Below are 14,037 nucleotides of genomic sequence, written 5' to 3' on the forward strand. Positions count from 1 at the left end.
CAAGCGCTCGAATGTTTAAGGCCGGCGCAGACTGACGTCGCGGCACGGCACGGCATGCCGCGGCATGTCGAAGCGCGTCGCGGCATGCCGAAGCGCGTTGCGGCATGCCGCGGCACATTCGCTGCGCGCCATTCGCCGAAATCGCCGCCGCACTAGTTTCAAACCTTATTTCAATTAGTTTAATTGTCATAATTCTGTGACCGACGTGACTTGCGGGACGTCTGTGGAATGAAACGGCATGCCACGATGTGCCGCGGCATACCGCGGCGTCCTGCGGCATGCCACTACGTGCCACGGTATAATTGTATCGACATAAAGTAATATGAATTCTAACCTCGATGAAATAAGGATAAAAATAAGTTGATCAAAAATAAAATCCTTTGCCGTGCCGTGCCATGCCGCGACGTCACTCTGCGCCGGCCTTTAATCGAAATCAAAAGACAATTGAAGTTTTTTTTTTTTTTCAAATTATAATTCTGTTATGTGGCCAGTGATTCTTATTAATATTAACATTGTTAACATGATTCAGAAACCGTTTAGCGTTTAGCTAAATGAATCCTTGTAAGTATACTATTAAATATTTTAGGTATATTAATTAATTATTGTTTATTACACATTAACAACAACTGTTAAACAAAAAGCTACTTAGAACTCTGCAAAATCTGGACGTGATTAAAGCTAGCGGGCCAAATGGAAGTCCAGCAATAGTCCTGCATAACTGTGCACCTGAATTGTCTCCTGTTCTCACACGCCTGTACCGTCTCTCACTTGAGACTAGTGTAGTTCCCAGGTCGTGGAAGCTTGCAAACGTGTAACCTGTGCCAAAAAGGGAAGCAGAGCTGATCTTGTCAACTATAGACCTATCTCAGTCACTTCCATACTCTGCAAGACTGTGTGGAACGTGTACTCAACAACCGTCACTTATCGTACCTTGAAGACAACGACCTCCTCCGACAACGATTCCGACGAGGGCGATCTACTAGGGATCTTCTTGTGTACTCCTGTCACATGGAGCGAGGCTATAGAAAAACATGGCGAAGTACTTGCAGTGTCTGGATATTTCTAAAGCCTTTGACAGGGTCTGGCACGCAAGCCTTTTAAGTAAGCTTCACTCTTATGGGCTTTGACCTTTGCAATTGGATCTCGGATTTCTTGAGCGAACGTTCGATTCGAGTGGTCTTAGAAGGCTGCTTTTGCGAACATATGGTGATAGATGATCCTCAGGGTTCCGTACTGTCTGCAACTCTTTCAGCTGCATATCAATGATATGTTAATTCCAGGTACTTATGCGTATACTGATGACAGCACAGTTGTAGATAGGTTCTTGACCAATGCAAGGGTCATTGGAGAGGATTGGAGGAGTGGAGGTTTAGATTTGACAATCCAGGCAGTCTCCGATTGGGGTAATGCCAATCTTGTCAAATTTAACGTTACCAAAACGCAGACGTGTTTATTCTCTACAAAACGGAGTCCCTTTGAGCTGGCTCCGACTTTTCGTGATATATCCATACCGATAGCCGACTGCCTCCAGCTACTTGGAATGGACCTGTGGTCCAATTTGAACTTCGGTAGATATATTGAATCCATAGCCAAAAATGCAGCAAGGAACCTTGGGATCCTTGTCAGGGTGAGGCGTTACTTTACACTGGGACAAGTGCTTCAGCTGTACCAAGTACAAGTCCGGTCGTGCATAGAGTACTGCTGTCACCTTTGGGATGACTGCTACATATCAACTGGCCACTTTGGATTCAATTGACAACCGTGTCAAGAGACTTATAGGTGACTCGGAATTAGTGGAGGCGAAGCCTTGAACACCGCCGTAAAGTTCCCTGCTTTTCGGTATCTTACAGAATATATCACGGAGAGTGTGCGATGGAATTACTCGATTTAATTCCGCCTTCCCCTTTCCATAACCGGGGTCTAGGCGTAGGCTTGGGTTCCACCCCTATGTTGTGGATATTCCAAAGATTAGCACGAAGCGTTATGCTTCCACATTAATATAGCTAACGGCTATGGAGTGGAATTCCCTGCCTTCAGACTTGTTCCCTGAACGTTTTAACTTGGGTCTTTTCAAGGTGAGAGTGAATAGGCTTTATTTAGGTGTGCGTGCTCCATCGTCGACCTCATCATCACTTTCCATCAGGTGAGATGGAGAGATTGTAATTCACAGGAGTAAATAAAAAGCTATTTTTAATTCAACAGTTTTAATAATTGACATTTACATTTTTCACAACATCAAATACATAACATAGAGAGATAAAATTCTTAATCTATAAAATTGTTTCCTACTACAACTATTTATTGTCTTTCTAACATAGGAATTCTTTTACTTTATTTTTGATTGATGATGAGTGAATATTATTTTTTTATGATTGTCACAATACAAATAAACAATATTGGAATGTATCACACTTATTTATCTTGATTATATTAATATGTTAAAATGTATATAATAAACCTTACAAGTTACTGAGAAAAAGGATCAAAGAAAAGTAAGTTTTTTTTAATCTACAACAGAATTACCATACACAGATCAGAAAAATTAGTTAACTTTTAAAGTTCCTACAAAGTTATAGAACTCTCCAAATGTTTAATTAAATATCCACTGTCGATATCATGTAGGCATAGTTTTTGAGATCGTATTAATACATATTGTTTTCTCCATTGAGATGATTCCGAAATTTATTTCGTTTTGTCACCATTTCTGGTGACGATCTCTTGAATGCTTGGATCTTTGACCGCGTCTACGGGGGCAGGATGTCCTTCTAGGATATCGTCAACTTTGCAGGCAGTCACATCTGCTTTTGGTTTTTCGGGGTGTGTTCGTTCCCATTCCTTGAGGTACTGTACTACAGCGGTGTGGCCGAATGTTTCCGCCTCATTAAGTGGGCGGCTGCCCCAACGGTCACGTGGATCGTGAGGCACGCCACACTGAGCCAGAAGGAAATCAACACACGGAAGATGACCTTCTGCCGCAGCCAAATGTAAAGCTGTACGGCCGTCGTAATCTGACATTGTCATGTCCATTCCAGAGAGGTGATGCCTGAGATAACAAAAAAATTATGAGAAAGTGCTTTTGAGATTGACAGCCACGTTTGCAACTACGTATATTGTAAAACACGTGTACGAATCTACATACTATATAAATCTATTGTATAAATCGATAAATGTACCTCACTAATTGAAGTATTAATAAGGAGAAAAAACGAAACATTGAATATTAGAATGAATTGAGTGTTTCAAGCGAGATGCTCAACTTTCGCAGAAGTATTCAAGCCAATTGAAGTCTATATACTTACTATAATTTTTCAATTGATTACAATTGCTTCTAAATGTATTCTCAAAGCGCATATCACAGCGTTCTAACTTTATTTGTTGAATGCAATTGATTTAAGCGGATCCAGCGGTATAGGAAGGAGAGACGACAGCGGCCGTTATTTGTTATGCTTGTCATAGGAATCATTATGAATTAGAAAAATTGTTTTACCTTCTCAGGGCACTGAGATCCCCACTGGCCGCTGAGAATAGAAGATTGACAATGTTAAGTCCCGTAGACTCAAATTTGTGACGCCGCGGGTCCTTCTTGTGGCTAGCATATCGAATATTGTCGTACTTGTGGAAATTAAAACGCGCGACAAGTTCCTAAAATGAGAAAAAATCGGTCTAAAGATACAACATGGCAAATAACGAATATCTGTGTCAAACAATTGTAGTATTTCACATACATCACAAAACTGTAGTCCTCTGCAACTGTTGCCTAGTGGATCTAGGGGAGGAGACCAAGTACAGATTCCCATCACGTTAGGCACCACAATAAGCATGGCTCCAGAGACCCCAGACTTTGCGGGCAGACCCACTTTAAAAGCGAATTGTCCAGAATAATCGTACATCCCACAGCTATGCATCAGTGACAAGACGTTCCGCACTGAGTCTGGTCGAAGCACTTTTTCGTCAGTGATTGGGCAAATTCCTCCATTAGCTAATGTTGCAGCCATAATTGACATAATTTCACAATTGGCTTCCATAGAACAGCACTGAAAACAATTGCACCCCAAATATTGAATGGAAAAAAGTGTAAAAAATTGTAATAATGAAAAAACAAAATATAAGTTACCTGGAAATAGAAATCCATACATTCTCGTAGGTTCGTCTTTTCAGGATAGCATTTGTATTCTCGCATGTAAAATCCGAGCGCATAGTTTCGATCTGCGGCCTCTCGTTCAGACAAAAATACTGCGTTATTGAAACCCACAACTTCATTGCCAGCAAGGCGACTGAAAAATGACATTACATAGTCGAACTTTTCGGCGAGTGTCATCTCGGGTTTATCCAACGTCTTCAGTAATGCGCACACCAGAATTGCGCCAGCATTAATCATCGGGTTGTGTGGTTTCACTAAAAGATGATACAAACATATTATTCAAATTTTGGAATGGACCCAATCCTTTGTTCATAAACATAAAATACATTAGATACAAGTTAATGAATAAAGGCACTATATTAAAATCTTCGCTATTTGATAAACATTATATACGTACTATTGTAATCCAAGACGAGTTCATTGAAGTTACGCCCGCTGGGCTCTGTGCCAACGTACTTGTGTACTACATCAGGACCCAAAGTTTCGAGCGCCATAGCGTACGTTAACGGCTTGCTACATGATTGTAGAGTAAACGGGACACTAACATCTCCTACACATAAAAAAGGCATGCAATTAAATGATCATTTTAAATTTGCAAAACCAGCAGGCACGAAAATCTAAACGGTCATCTTTTTTAATGATTGATCCCCTTTCTCTGAGACATAAAATACATTAAATCGATGGATATTTTAATCTGTTCTGAGCTACGCAAAAAATGTTTCATTTGTATGAATTAACTTTGATAGTTTTATGTTGGGCCTCAAAACTAGACAAATGAGCGTTAAAAATAAAGTTTAGATACTTATTTTTAAAACTAAGTAAATGTTGATTATATTTGTATAGATAATAATATTATATTAATTATAATATAATTCGACTCAATAGTAGAACAAAGACCCATGAGCAAGACTGCTTATTCTCAGGACATTATACGTTTCGTTCGTTGTTTTTAGCTGTAGATATCAGATCGACCATTGATCGATTTTATATTTCAGAAACGAAATAATACATCGAATTATGAAAACACCTATAGCTAGGCTTTATTTTGAATTAAAGGAGATTATGTATTTATACTATTTTCGTTGTATAATCACATCGAACTCTGTTCTTCGGATGAGTCGAATTTGACTTAGAAACGCAAGCAAATTAGATTTTGCCACTCGCGCCGGCCGCTGCCGCGACACGCTCGCTTCACTCGCTTGCTTCGTGCTGCTTTTTCATATAGGTACTACTAACCTAACCAAACCTACTGAATGGAGGGCACAACCTAGCAACCAAGATTTATTGGGAGATCAATATCAAAAGATATACTGGTTATAGTGTCATCAATCGTTACAAGACAAAATCAATAGTAAAAAAGTGGATCAAATATTATTTTTGAATACCAAATATTAATTTAGTATGCTTAAACATAACGATAGTGTTAATCTGAATGCAGATCATTTATAATTTATCCGTAGATCAACTAACTTAGATGGAACAATTATTAATTTACTAGGTCGTTCAAATATAAACGAGAATTTGTTTTTGTTGGAATTTCAATAAAAGTAGTTTGGTTTATAAAAAAATAATATACTACTCTCATTTTTACTTAGATAAATAATGTACATCTTTACCTAAAATTATATTTAAATATATTATTAAAACTCCACTTTCATTCCAGTAATCCTAAATCTTCCCTAAATTACATCTATTCTGTTTTTACCCATTAACGCCCAAAATTATACTAAAGGTCAAAATAGTTTTTTAATGGCATTTATTACCAAAAAATAGGCGAAAAAAAAATGCACGAAGAAAAATACAAAAAAAAATCCATTATGTGGTGAGTTATGGGGATGTACCCGACTGTGTACAATGGGCGTTTAAGTGTGAAACCTTCCGAAGCAAGACCGCTCAACACATAGTGTCTTCATACATAATGTACAACGCCAGCGGACTCAGTTGTGTCAAATAACACATCGCAGCAGGTTTTCAATTCGCTCCGGGCTGTGGCCATTGTTGATACGCTCTAATCCAAGCGATGCTGATGACGATGGGCGGATCTTGGCTTGGATACCTATTACAGGATATGCAGTTAGCAACCTTAGGAACACCAAAATCTTCATCCAAACTCCAATACGCGCGTTCTGTAGGCAGGTCGTGGTAACCAGAAAATATCAAAAAACCCTAAAATCTTTTGAAATCCTCACTATCCAGTTTAAAATTCTGTCGGTTGTTTTGACACTCATACAATAAACTATTAGATGTTATCAAATCTTATCAAAAAATTTCTCAAACAACATACGGGACTACGATTTTTCAAGGATTCTACAATGTTTGCTTTTCTGTTTTTGATAGCATCTGTTCCTTTATGAGCTGTACTATATATCTTTTTCCACACAGGTGTCTCAGAATCTTGGGTTGTAGCTCTTTTTAAAGGTCTCACAAAATGAGACTGCGGCTCTTCATAACTGTCGTCCCAGTCTGAAATATAGTGGTCGGCACCTCTTGGAATTACTTCCACAGTACCTGACTCGTTTCTTGGCAAAGTACAAGTAATAAGATCATCTCCATTTCCTTCTTCTTCATCGGTTACGAGAGCAGGATCTAGTGGCACTAATACCATATCGTATTCTATATAATCGTCATTTTCCTCTGCCATTGTCGCTTCAAGAGCTTCTTCAAGTCTAGAGTTATTGTGGCTTGCAAAAATGTGACGATTCACCATTGTATAATTTTCCACTAACCCATGAGAACATTTATTTTAGTATACAAGCACCCATTATACCCGCTTGTGTACGCTACAACAAAGTGATGCTTAGTTTGTGTTTCGTAATAATTTATCAAAATTATTGTTTCGAATGATGTACTCTAAGTATTTATTGTAATGATAAAAAAGTAAACATATTGCAAGATTTCATAAAAAAAAACATTTCAATAACTTACGTTTAAAATTGTGTCCCAAGGGCGTGACAGCAACTAATAACTATGACAGTTTTTTTTCGCGCTACCGCCATTATTTTCTTTTTTAAGGTTGCAATAGCTGTCTAGCGTGGATAACACTAGTTATTGTTTCTACAGTCATACTCCATGTAGGTAGTTCATTTTTTAAATAGCTGTACCTAATCGTGTACAGCGGGCGGTAAAATGGGTTAATAAAAAAGGGTATAACAAAAATAAATGGTTAACAACAAATGTGTTATTTTTCCACATAATCTCCATGTTTATGAACATATTTTTCCACCGAATCGGACGCTTATTTATTCTCTTCACTGTAAAAAGAAGGGTCCTTGAGCCAATTGCGCACAAAATTCTCAAATCATCGCTAAAACGCTACCCTCCTAAGGCAATTTTCAATAGTCTAAACATGTGAGTCACAAGGCGACAAATCTCGACTATATGGTGGATGTCCAAGGGTTTGCCAGGACATTTTACTGAACATTTGACGCGTTACGGTATGGGGCCGAGTGTCGTCATGCAGAAAATGACGGCCCTGATGGATTGTTGCCGTCTTTTGCTCCGATAAACAGCCTTCGCTTAATCCAGGAGAGTGCAGTAGTAGGCAACATTAACAGTTCTCTGTTCATGAAGGAAATCCAGCAAAAGATTTTAAGGATTCTGGGAACAGAGAAAGTTGCGAGAACTTTCCCAGCAAAAAAACGCGTTTTGACTTTCAATGGGGTAGCCTCTCCAACTCTCCGCCATTCTTTACTCGCCTGCTTGTTCTCTGATCTGTAATTGTAGACCCAAGTCTCATCGCTCAATCAGTCAATCTCCGCAAAACTTTAGCAGGGCGGACTCGCTCCCGTGCCAGAAACTTAAATAATTATTAAATAAATGCATTGCGCCATTTTCTTAGATCCTCTCTACTGTTTTACCCAAGATCGGAGTCGCCTGGCTCTCTTTTTGGACCGCCCCCTTAACATTCTTGCTTATATTTGAACAAACTAGGACATATAAAAAAAAATATCGTTCATTTAAAAAAGTGCACATTGACATCAATTATTTCTTTGAGGATCAAATACCGTTATCCCAAAAAAAAAAAAAAAATACTTCGCAAATCTTCACACTATAATCTACAATGACAACACAATAATCTTACCGATAGAGAATCTTTGGCCGTCGGTGGTGCAGACGCTGACACCCCAATTTTCCGGGCTTGCTCGTGCCAGCTGTGGAATATAACTGGCCACTTTGCCGTCTGTATTACTCTTGGCCGCCCAGTATATTTCTTCAATATCTTTTACGAAATCTTGAAAGTCAGGAATAATAAACTGGCTTCGAAATGCTCTTGTAATTAGAACAATATTAGGTGCGATAACTTCTTTGAAAGTTTTTTCGTCCAATTTCAAAGTCTCCGGGGAACCACCTTCAAAATTTGATTGTTTGTGTACTTTGTATAAATTTTGCATCACTTCTTGTATTCGTGGGTCATTTTTCCTTATCCCCGTTGTCCTCAGGGCCTATAGGTAATGGAAAATATGGTAACTAGCTGTTGACTAAATACGGCAAAGTATTAATATTGGAAGTCACGAACTTTAATAAATGCTACAATAATTTTCATGACAATTTAAATTATACACATATCTAAATACTTACGGCCAAAAACTTCCCAACTGGAAGTAAACCAGTGTCTTCATTTTTGAACATATCGAATAGTACATCATCAGAATTCCTATGAGAGCCTTCTCGAACCCTGTGAGCGGACAAACACGCATTTAAAAATCTCAAAATAGTTCACATACCTAAATATTACGTGAGGCGCACTATAAGTTTCCGGAACGAATAACAAAAAAATACTATAAATGGTCAGAAATGAATTTATTGTTTCTCAAAATATTCTCCGTTAGCGTTAATGCACTTTTTCATACGAATGAACCAATTTTGAAAACATTGATGCTACTCCTCCGTGACAATCTCTGAAACATATTTTTCATACTCTTCGACAGCCTCTTCAGGTGTTGAAAATGGTTGACTGCGTAATTGTCGTAAAAGTCACAAGGTGCCAGGTCGTGAGTGTACGCGGGATGGCTTATAAGGTCAACGTTGTTCACCTTCAGAAATTTATTTGTCTGTCTGGCCGTGTGAGAACTGGCATTATCGTGGTGCAAGGTGATACGACGTTTACGGTTATTTTTACGGATTTTGTCAATAACTTCCGGCAAATAAATGGTCGTGTACCAATCACTATTCACGGTACAACGATTCTCCAAAGTAATAATAGCCACATGTCCAGTTTTATTACAAAAAGAAGCAATCATCCGCTTAGAGGCACTTTGCACGCGTGCCACTTTAGTTAGTTTCGGCTCATCTCGAAAGACCCATACGCTCGATTGCTGCTTTGTTTTGGGATCGTAACTATAAATCCATGTTTCGTCACCTGTTACTATATCCCACACCAAATTTGACACCCCTTCGTTGAATCTGGTAAACATGGCATTGCACCAAGTGACGCGATCTGTTTCTTGAGCCTCAGTCAAATTGTGTGGGATCCACCGAAAGCTTTTCCACGCCCAAATGTTTGTGTAGTATTGATTATATTTGACTCATGCCTATACCTAAAGATGCCCGAGTCTCATGGTATGTCACATACCTATCTGTTTTGATCGTACGGCGCACAGCATCGATATTTTAATTGTTCACAGCAGTGGACGGGCGATCATAACGAAATTCGTCACTGAGATTCACACGACGGCATTTGAATTTTGCAAACCAGCTATAAATAGTCGTCTTGCACGGTGCTTCATCGCCAAACGCAGTTTGAAACCGAGCGAAGCTCCGCTGAGCTGTTAACTTACACTTAGGGTCGTATTCTAGAACTCTATTCAATGCTTAAGTCAGGATTTGAGATGGTTTAAAGCACTCGAAATTATACTCAAGTCCCTGCCATTAGGGTCGTATTTCCAGTGCTTGTGTTTCCAGTGCAATCCTGACTTGAGCATTGAGTAGAGTTCTAGAATACGACCCTTAAAGTCGTAGAAAATCATATTACGAAAATTTTCACGAGTTAAATCCATGGTGGTTGTCTAACCAATTTCTAAAATGACGCCATAATGTAACAACAAGTGACAGTCAGAAGAAACAAACTGTATTCTTCAGCCAAGGAGTTCCATTTTCAAATGTTGCACATACTTTTTAAATATTCAGTTCCGAAAACTTATAGTGCGCCCTATGTATCTACCAGTCTAGAAAAGATTAGTGATATGACGCAAAAGAAGCACTAAATAGAAGACACACTCTGCTAATATCCACTAACAAGGAATATATGAAAGACGTAAATAAGTAAATGTTATTTATAGATCTGTGAACACATCGTCCAATCGTCACTATAGTTTCTGTAAAGCATTTTTCATTTGACGTAGGTTGTGGGTGTGTCCACGACGTAATACGTCGCCGTTTGTTTAAGATCACCTGACGAGTTTATTTTTGACTCTCTACAGCCATACTATGTTTTAAACATTAGCAAAATAGTGTTACAATCGACTATAATGTATACAAAAAATAATGTGCTCTATTTTATAATTGGGGCCAGTGATTATTTTTGGTTTCTAGCCAACGAATGCCAAAAGCAAATACGAAGATTACAAATGAAGAGTTGACAAGCCTTATCTGTATCTGTATTTTACACAATTAAAATCATAAAAACTACTAAAATATTCGCTAAAAATTACACAAATTAATGCAATCCAAATTATCTCGGACCTGACGTAGTGATACATTTCTTTAAGCACGTCAAGATGTGATATACTTTATGGAATTCTTAGTTTTCATTACACTTAACGAATTATGATAAATTATAACGTGATCACTCTTAGGACTCAAGACGCACTTGTAAACATAATTCAAAGTAAAACCGCATTTTACTAAACGTATCGCGTTTTTTGCATCTTAACTTGTAAGAAAGTCCTCTACCAATATCACTATAGGTACTCCGCACAGGCAAGTAATGCGATATTAAAGCAATCAAAAATACAAACATCCAATAAAAATTTCAATTAAGTTGTTAAAAACAAGAAAAGTCGATATTATGTTCGACTTATAAAGAATGCGTATTCTACGTGCATTCGAAAAATAAAGTTAGAAGCGTTGCGCATCATGCAAATTATTGTAAAATCCTGTAACAGATATAGCCCTTACTCACGTGGGATCGAAGTTGCGCACAAAGGAATATCGCCTGCATGTAACATACACACAGTTATGGAATTATATCATAAATTCAGAAAAATATTATCATAATCCAATTCAATACATGATGGTCTCAACTACGGGTACCGAACTTGAGTACAGTGTTTTATTGATCTCCAAATCCACCGTTGCTATGTATCCAACAGTGCCTAAGAATAATATAATAAAATAACAGCTCTACCTTATGTTACGTTTTATGTACTGGTGTCCCCGTTAATAGCATGGCTTATTTAATTCAATAAAATATAACATATATTTACAACCATTTCGTGGAAGTTACCAACAAAGGAAATGTGACTTCGTATACATAATTTCAAATAGACTCAACGACACAAGAACAAACGTACTTCCAAAAATGTCGGCTTTGAAAGATTACTATTCATTTTAGGTGAATAATCCGGTGTAAATATAAAACAATTTACTATAAGCGCCCCTGTTAAAGAAGTGTCACTATTACCGGACACCCAGTACATTATAGGTAAATTGAAGTGAACTCGGCAGGCGCTTGCAACCATTTCGAAGTTAATTTAGATCAATAGAAACTGTTAAGTGTCATCAATAGTAATTTATAGCCAATAGGAGACTATTGATTCAACTTTGTTAAGAACATTCGAAAATCAACTTTTACTCAATCACGGATCCGCGACAATTTTAAAACACCGTTTAACAATCAATTAACTTAAAAAGATTATTACCTGATATCAATTGATTCTGGAGCATAAAAACGGTTCGCTGGTCGTCGCCATAACTAAAACAATAAACACCATTATTATAATTATAGACATTAACTTCTTTCATACACGGAAGCCGGTCTTAAAAGTTGACAGATTTTTTATGGTGACTGGTGGTATAAAAGAAAGACTTACAGGTGCAGTTCCATCTATAACGTAAACTGGTCGAACTTGACTGTAGTTTCGGTTGCAAATACATTCCGTGTTTGGTTGATAAAAATGTCGAGCGGTAGTTGAAAGCCGGCGAAGCTGGCGGCTGTTCATGGCGGCAGTCGATAAGAGGCGACCCACAAACTAAAGAACTTGAGAGACTGAAGAAATCGCACACGCGCAGAACATTCCGTGTGAACTGCGCATGCGCCACTGCTCTTGTCTGCTCATCTTTCGCGTAGCAGGTACTACCTGTTTACAGCTTGTGTTCACATTTACACAGTGACGAGTGCATGGGGAAATCAAAATTATGTATTTCATAGTGAATCGTGTCACTCTCGTTATCGCTGAATATACATTGTTTAATACTATGTGTATGGTATTATAAATTCATGTGAAGTTGGAATATTTTTAAATACTTTCTTTAAACTGATTATGCTGTTTACTTTATTCGTTTTTAAAGTATTTACTTTTAAGCATTAAAATTGTAAATAAATTTAAAAGATAGTAATTAACGACTCTAATAAATAAATTATAGATTGTTGTAATAGTAAAACAGCTAACAATAAGCAACGACATAACAATATGTTGTAGATAACTATCTAGATACCTTCATACAGTTATAGCGAGCTATTCAGAAAGTCTATGTAAAACCCATAATGAATTCACTAAGCTACATACGTAAGAAAAATACATGCAGATATATTTACAAATTGGTTAAAGTGTTAAATAGTTTTCCTTCCTCCACAATGAACCATTAAGTGACGGATCATACACAATGTTACAATGAACTCGTGCAATACAGGTATATTGTTATGATATATACAAATATAAACTTAAAGGTGAACCATTTTAAGCAAATTTACCTACATTTATTTCCTATAAGCATTTATTTAAAACTTAATTTATTATATAATAATTTTTGCTGTAGAGACATGAATGAAGCTGTGTTTATAATTATAATTTGTAATTACTTGGGTTCATAGAACATAAGCATTAACGTCACTTTATATAATTGTTGTTATACAAAAAATAGACACTAAAAGACAATTCTGGAAAGTAATGTAAATATTTTCGATGTTTACCTTTGTTCCCTTTTTTGTTGTCCACCTGTACCTTTATCTAGAGTTTACAGTGTCGATAATCCGTATGCGATACAAAATACCTAGTCAAATATTTTTTACACAATTACTAACAGTAATAAACAACTCGAGGTTGAGAAACTTTGGTGCCATGACTTTTTTTTTTCTACTGCAAGATTGTTTGCAACGAATAAAGTAAACTGTTTCGTCTGAAGCAGTCAAGTATGAGCAAGCAGATATATTCGTGAAATTATTGGTCTATCGTATATGTGTGCGTGATCACGCCGTTTTTGTTACGCGCTCACACTGAATAAAAGTTATGGTAACGGGTAACACCATCAGATAAGTTAGTAAATAAAAAAGTTTATATTTACCTCAAATTCCCTGGTATTGTCGGCCATTATGAAATCTTCAAATAAGATGTTTGAAAATAAACGAATAAAAATCGAAAATAACAAAAAATACACCTGCGACTGGAGTGCGTGAAAAATTGTCGCGAAAACTGCACACACGTCGTTTGCGATTCGCGATATGTACTGAGCAATTCTTTGGCGGTCAGTTGGTTATAAATAATACGAGTATATTGTGAAGAGCCAAGTATTATTAGTCAGGAACGAACTATACTTAGTTTATGCATTTATGATTTATATTTACCTCTGAAATAAGCGCAAATTTGATGCAAATGATCCCTAAATAATTAAAAGTGATGAAGTGCTTGTATAGCGGGTTACACGTATGCAATGTGACATAATTCTTTCCGGAAAATAGA

The 14,037-nt window shown here is 37.3% G+C and overlaps 1 protein-coding gene across 4 annotated transcripts; it reads right to left on the bottom strand.

Moving 5' to 3' along the window:
* Nucleotides 1-2,353: 2,353 nt before the first annotated feature.
* On the bottom strand, nucleotides 2,354-13,684 carry LOC113229919 (glutaminase kidney isoform, mitochondrial). 4 transcript variants are annotated; one of them, XM_026463610.1, is made up of 10 exons: nucleotides 12,172-12,327; nucleotides 12,001-12,053; nucleotides 11,262-11,294; nucleotides 8,720-8,816; nucleotides 8,223-8,583; nucleotides 4,539-4,691; nucleotides 4,115-4,395; nucleotides 3,726-4,034; nucleotides 3,488-3,642; nucleotides 2,354-3,043 (listed from the first exon to the last, which is right to left on the bottom strand). In XM_026463610.1, the coding sequence occupies exons 1-10, from the start codon at nucleotides 12,298-12,300 to the stop codon at nucleotides 2,683-2,685; spliced, it is 1,932 nt and encodes a 643-aa protein (XP_026319395.1). In that variant the 5' UTR covers nucleotides 12,301-12,327; the 3' UTR covers nucleotides 2,354-2,682. The 4 variants fall into 4 exon arrangements, with proteins under 4 accessions (XP_026319395.1, XP_026319396.1, XP_026319397.1 ...); XM_026463612.1 differs by lacking the exon at nucleotides 12,172-12,327 and adding an exon at nucleotides 13,643-13,684 and having other exon boundaries at nucleotides 2,355-3,043; XM_026463611.1 differs by lacking the exon at nucleotides 11,262-11,294 and having other exon boundaries at nucleotides 12,172-12,326.
* Between the last annotated feature and the right edge of the window lie 353 nt (nucleotides 13,685-14,037).

This window comes from Hyposmocoma kahamanoa, unplaced genomic scaffold, assembly GCF_003589595.1.
Source record: "Hyposmocoma kahamanoa isolate Upper Pololo Valley unplaced genomic scaffold, ASM358959v1 63, whole genome shotgun sequence".
NCBI classification, from domain to species: Eukaryota; Metazoa; Arthropoda; class Insecta; order Lepidoptera; family Cosmopterigidae; genus Hyposmocoma; species Hyposmocoma kahamanoa.

What these genes read in the sequence shown, in the direction of transcription:
- LOC113229919 (XM_026463610.1), bottom strand. Translation starts at nt 12,300, where the DNA reads ATGAACAGCCGCCAGCTTCGCCGGCTTTCAACTACCGCTCGACATTTT. An exon ending in ACTCGTCTTGGATTACAATA is followed by an intron (nt 4,396 to 4,538) that starts GTACGTATATAA and finishes ATCATCTTTTAG; the next exon opens with TGAAACCACACAACCCGATG. An exon ending in GAGGACTACAGTTTTGTGAT is followed by an intron (nt 3,643 to 3,725) that starts GTATGTGAAATA and finishes TTCTCATTTTAG; the next exon opens with GAACTTGTCGCGCGTTTTAA.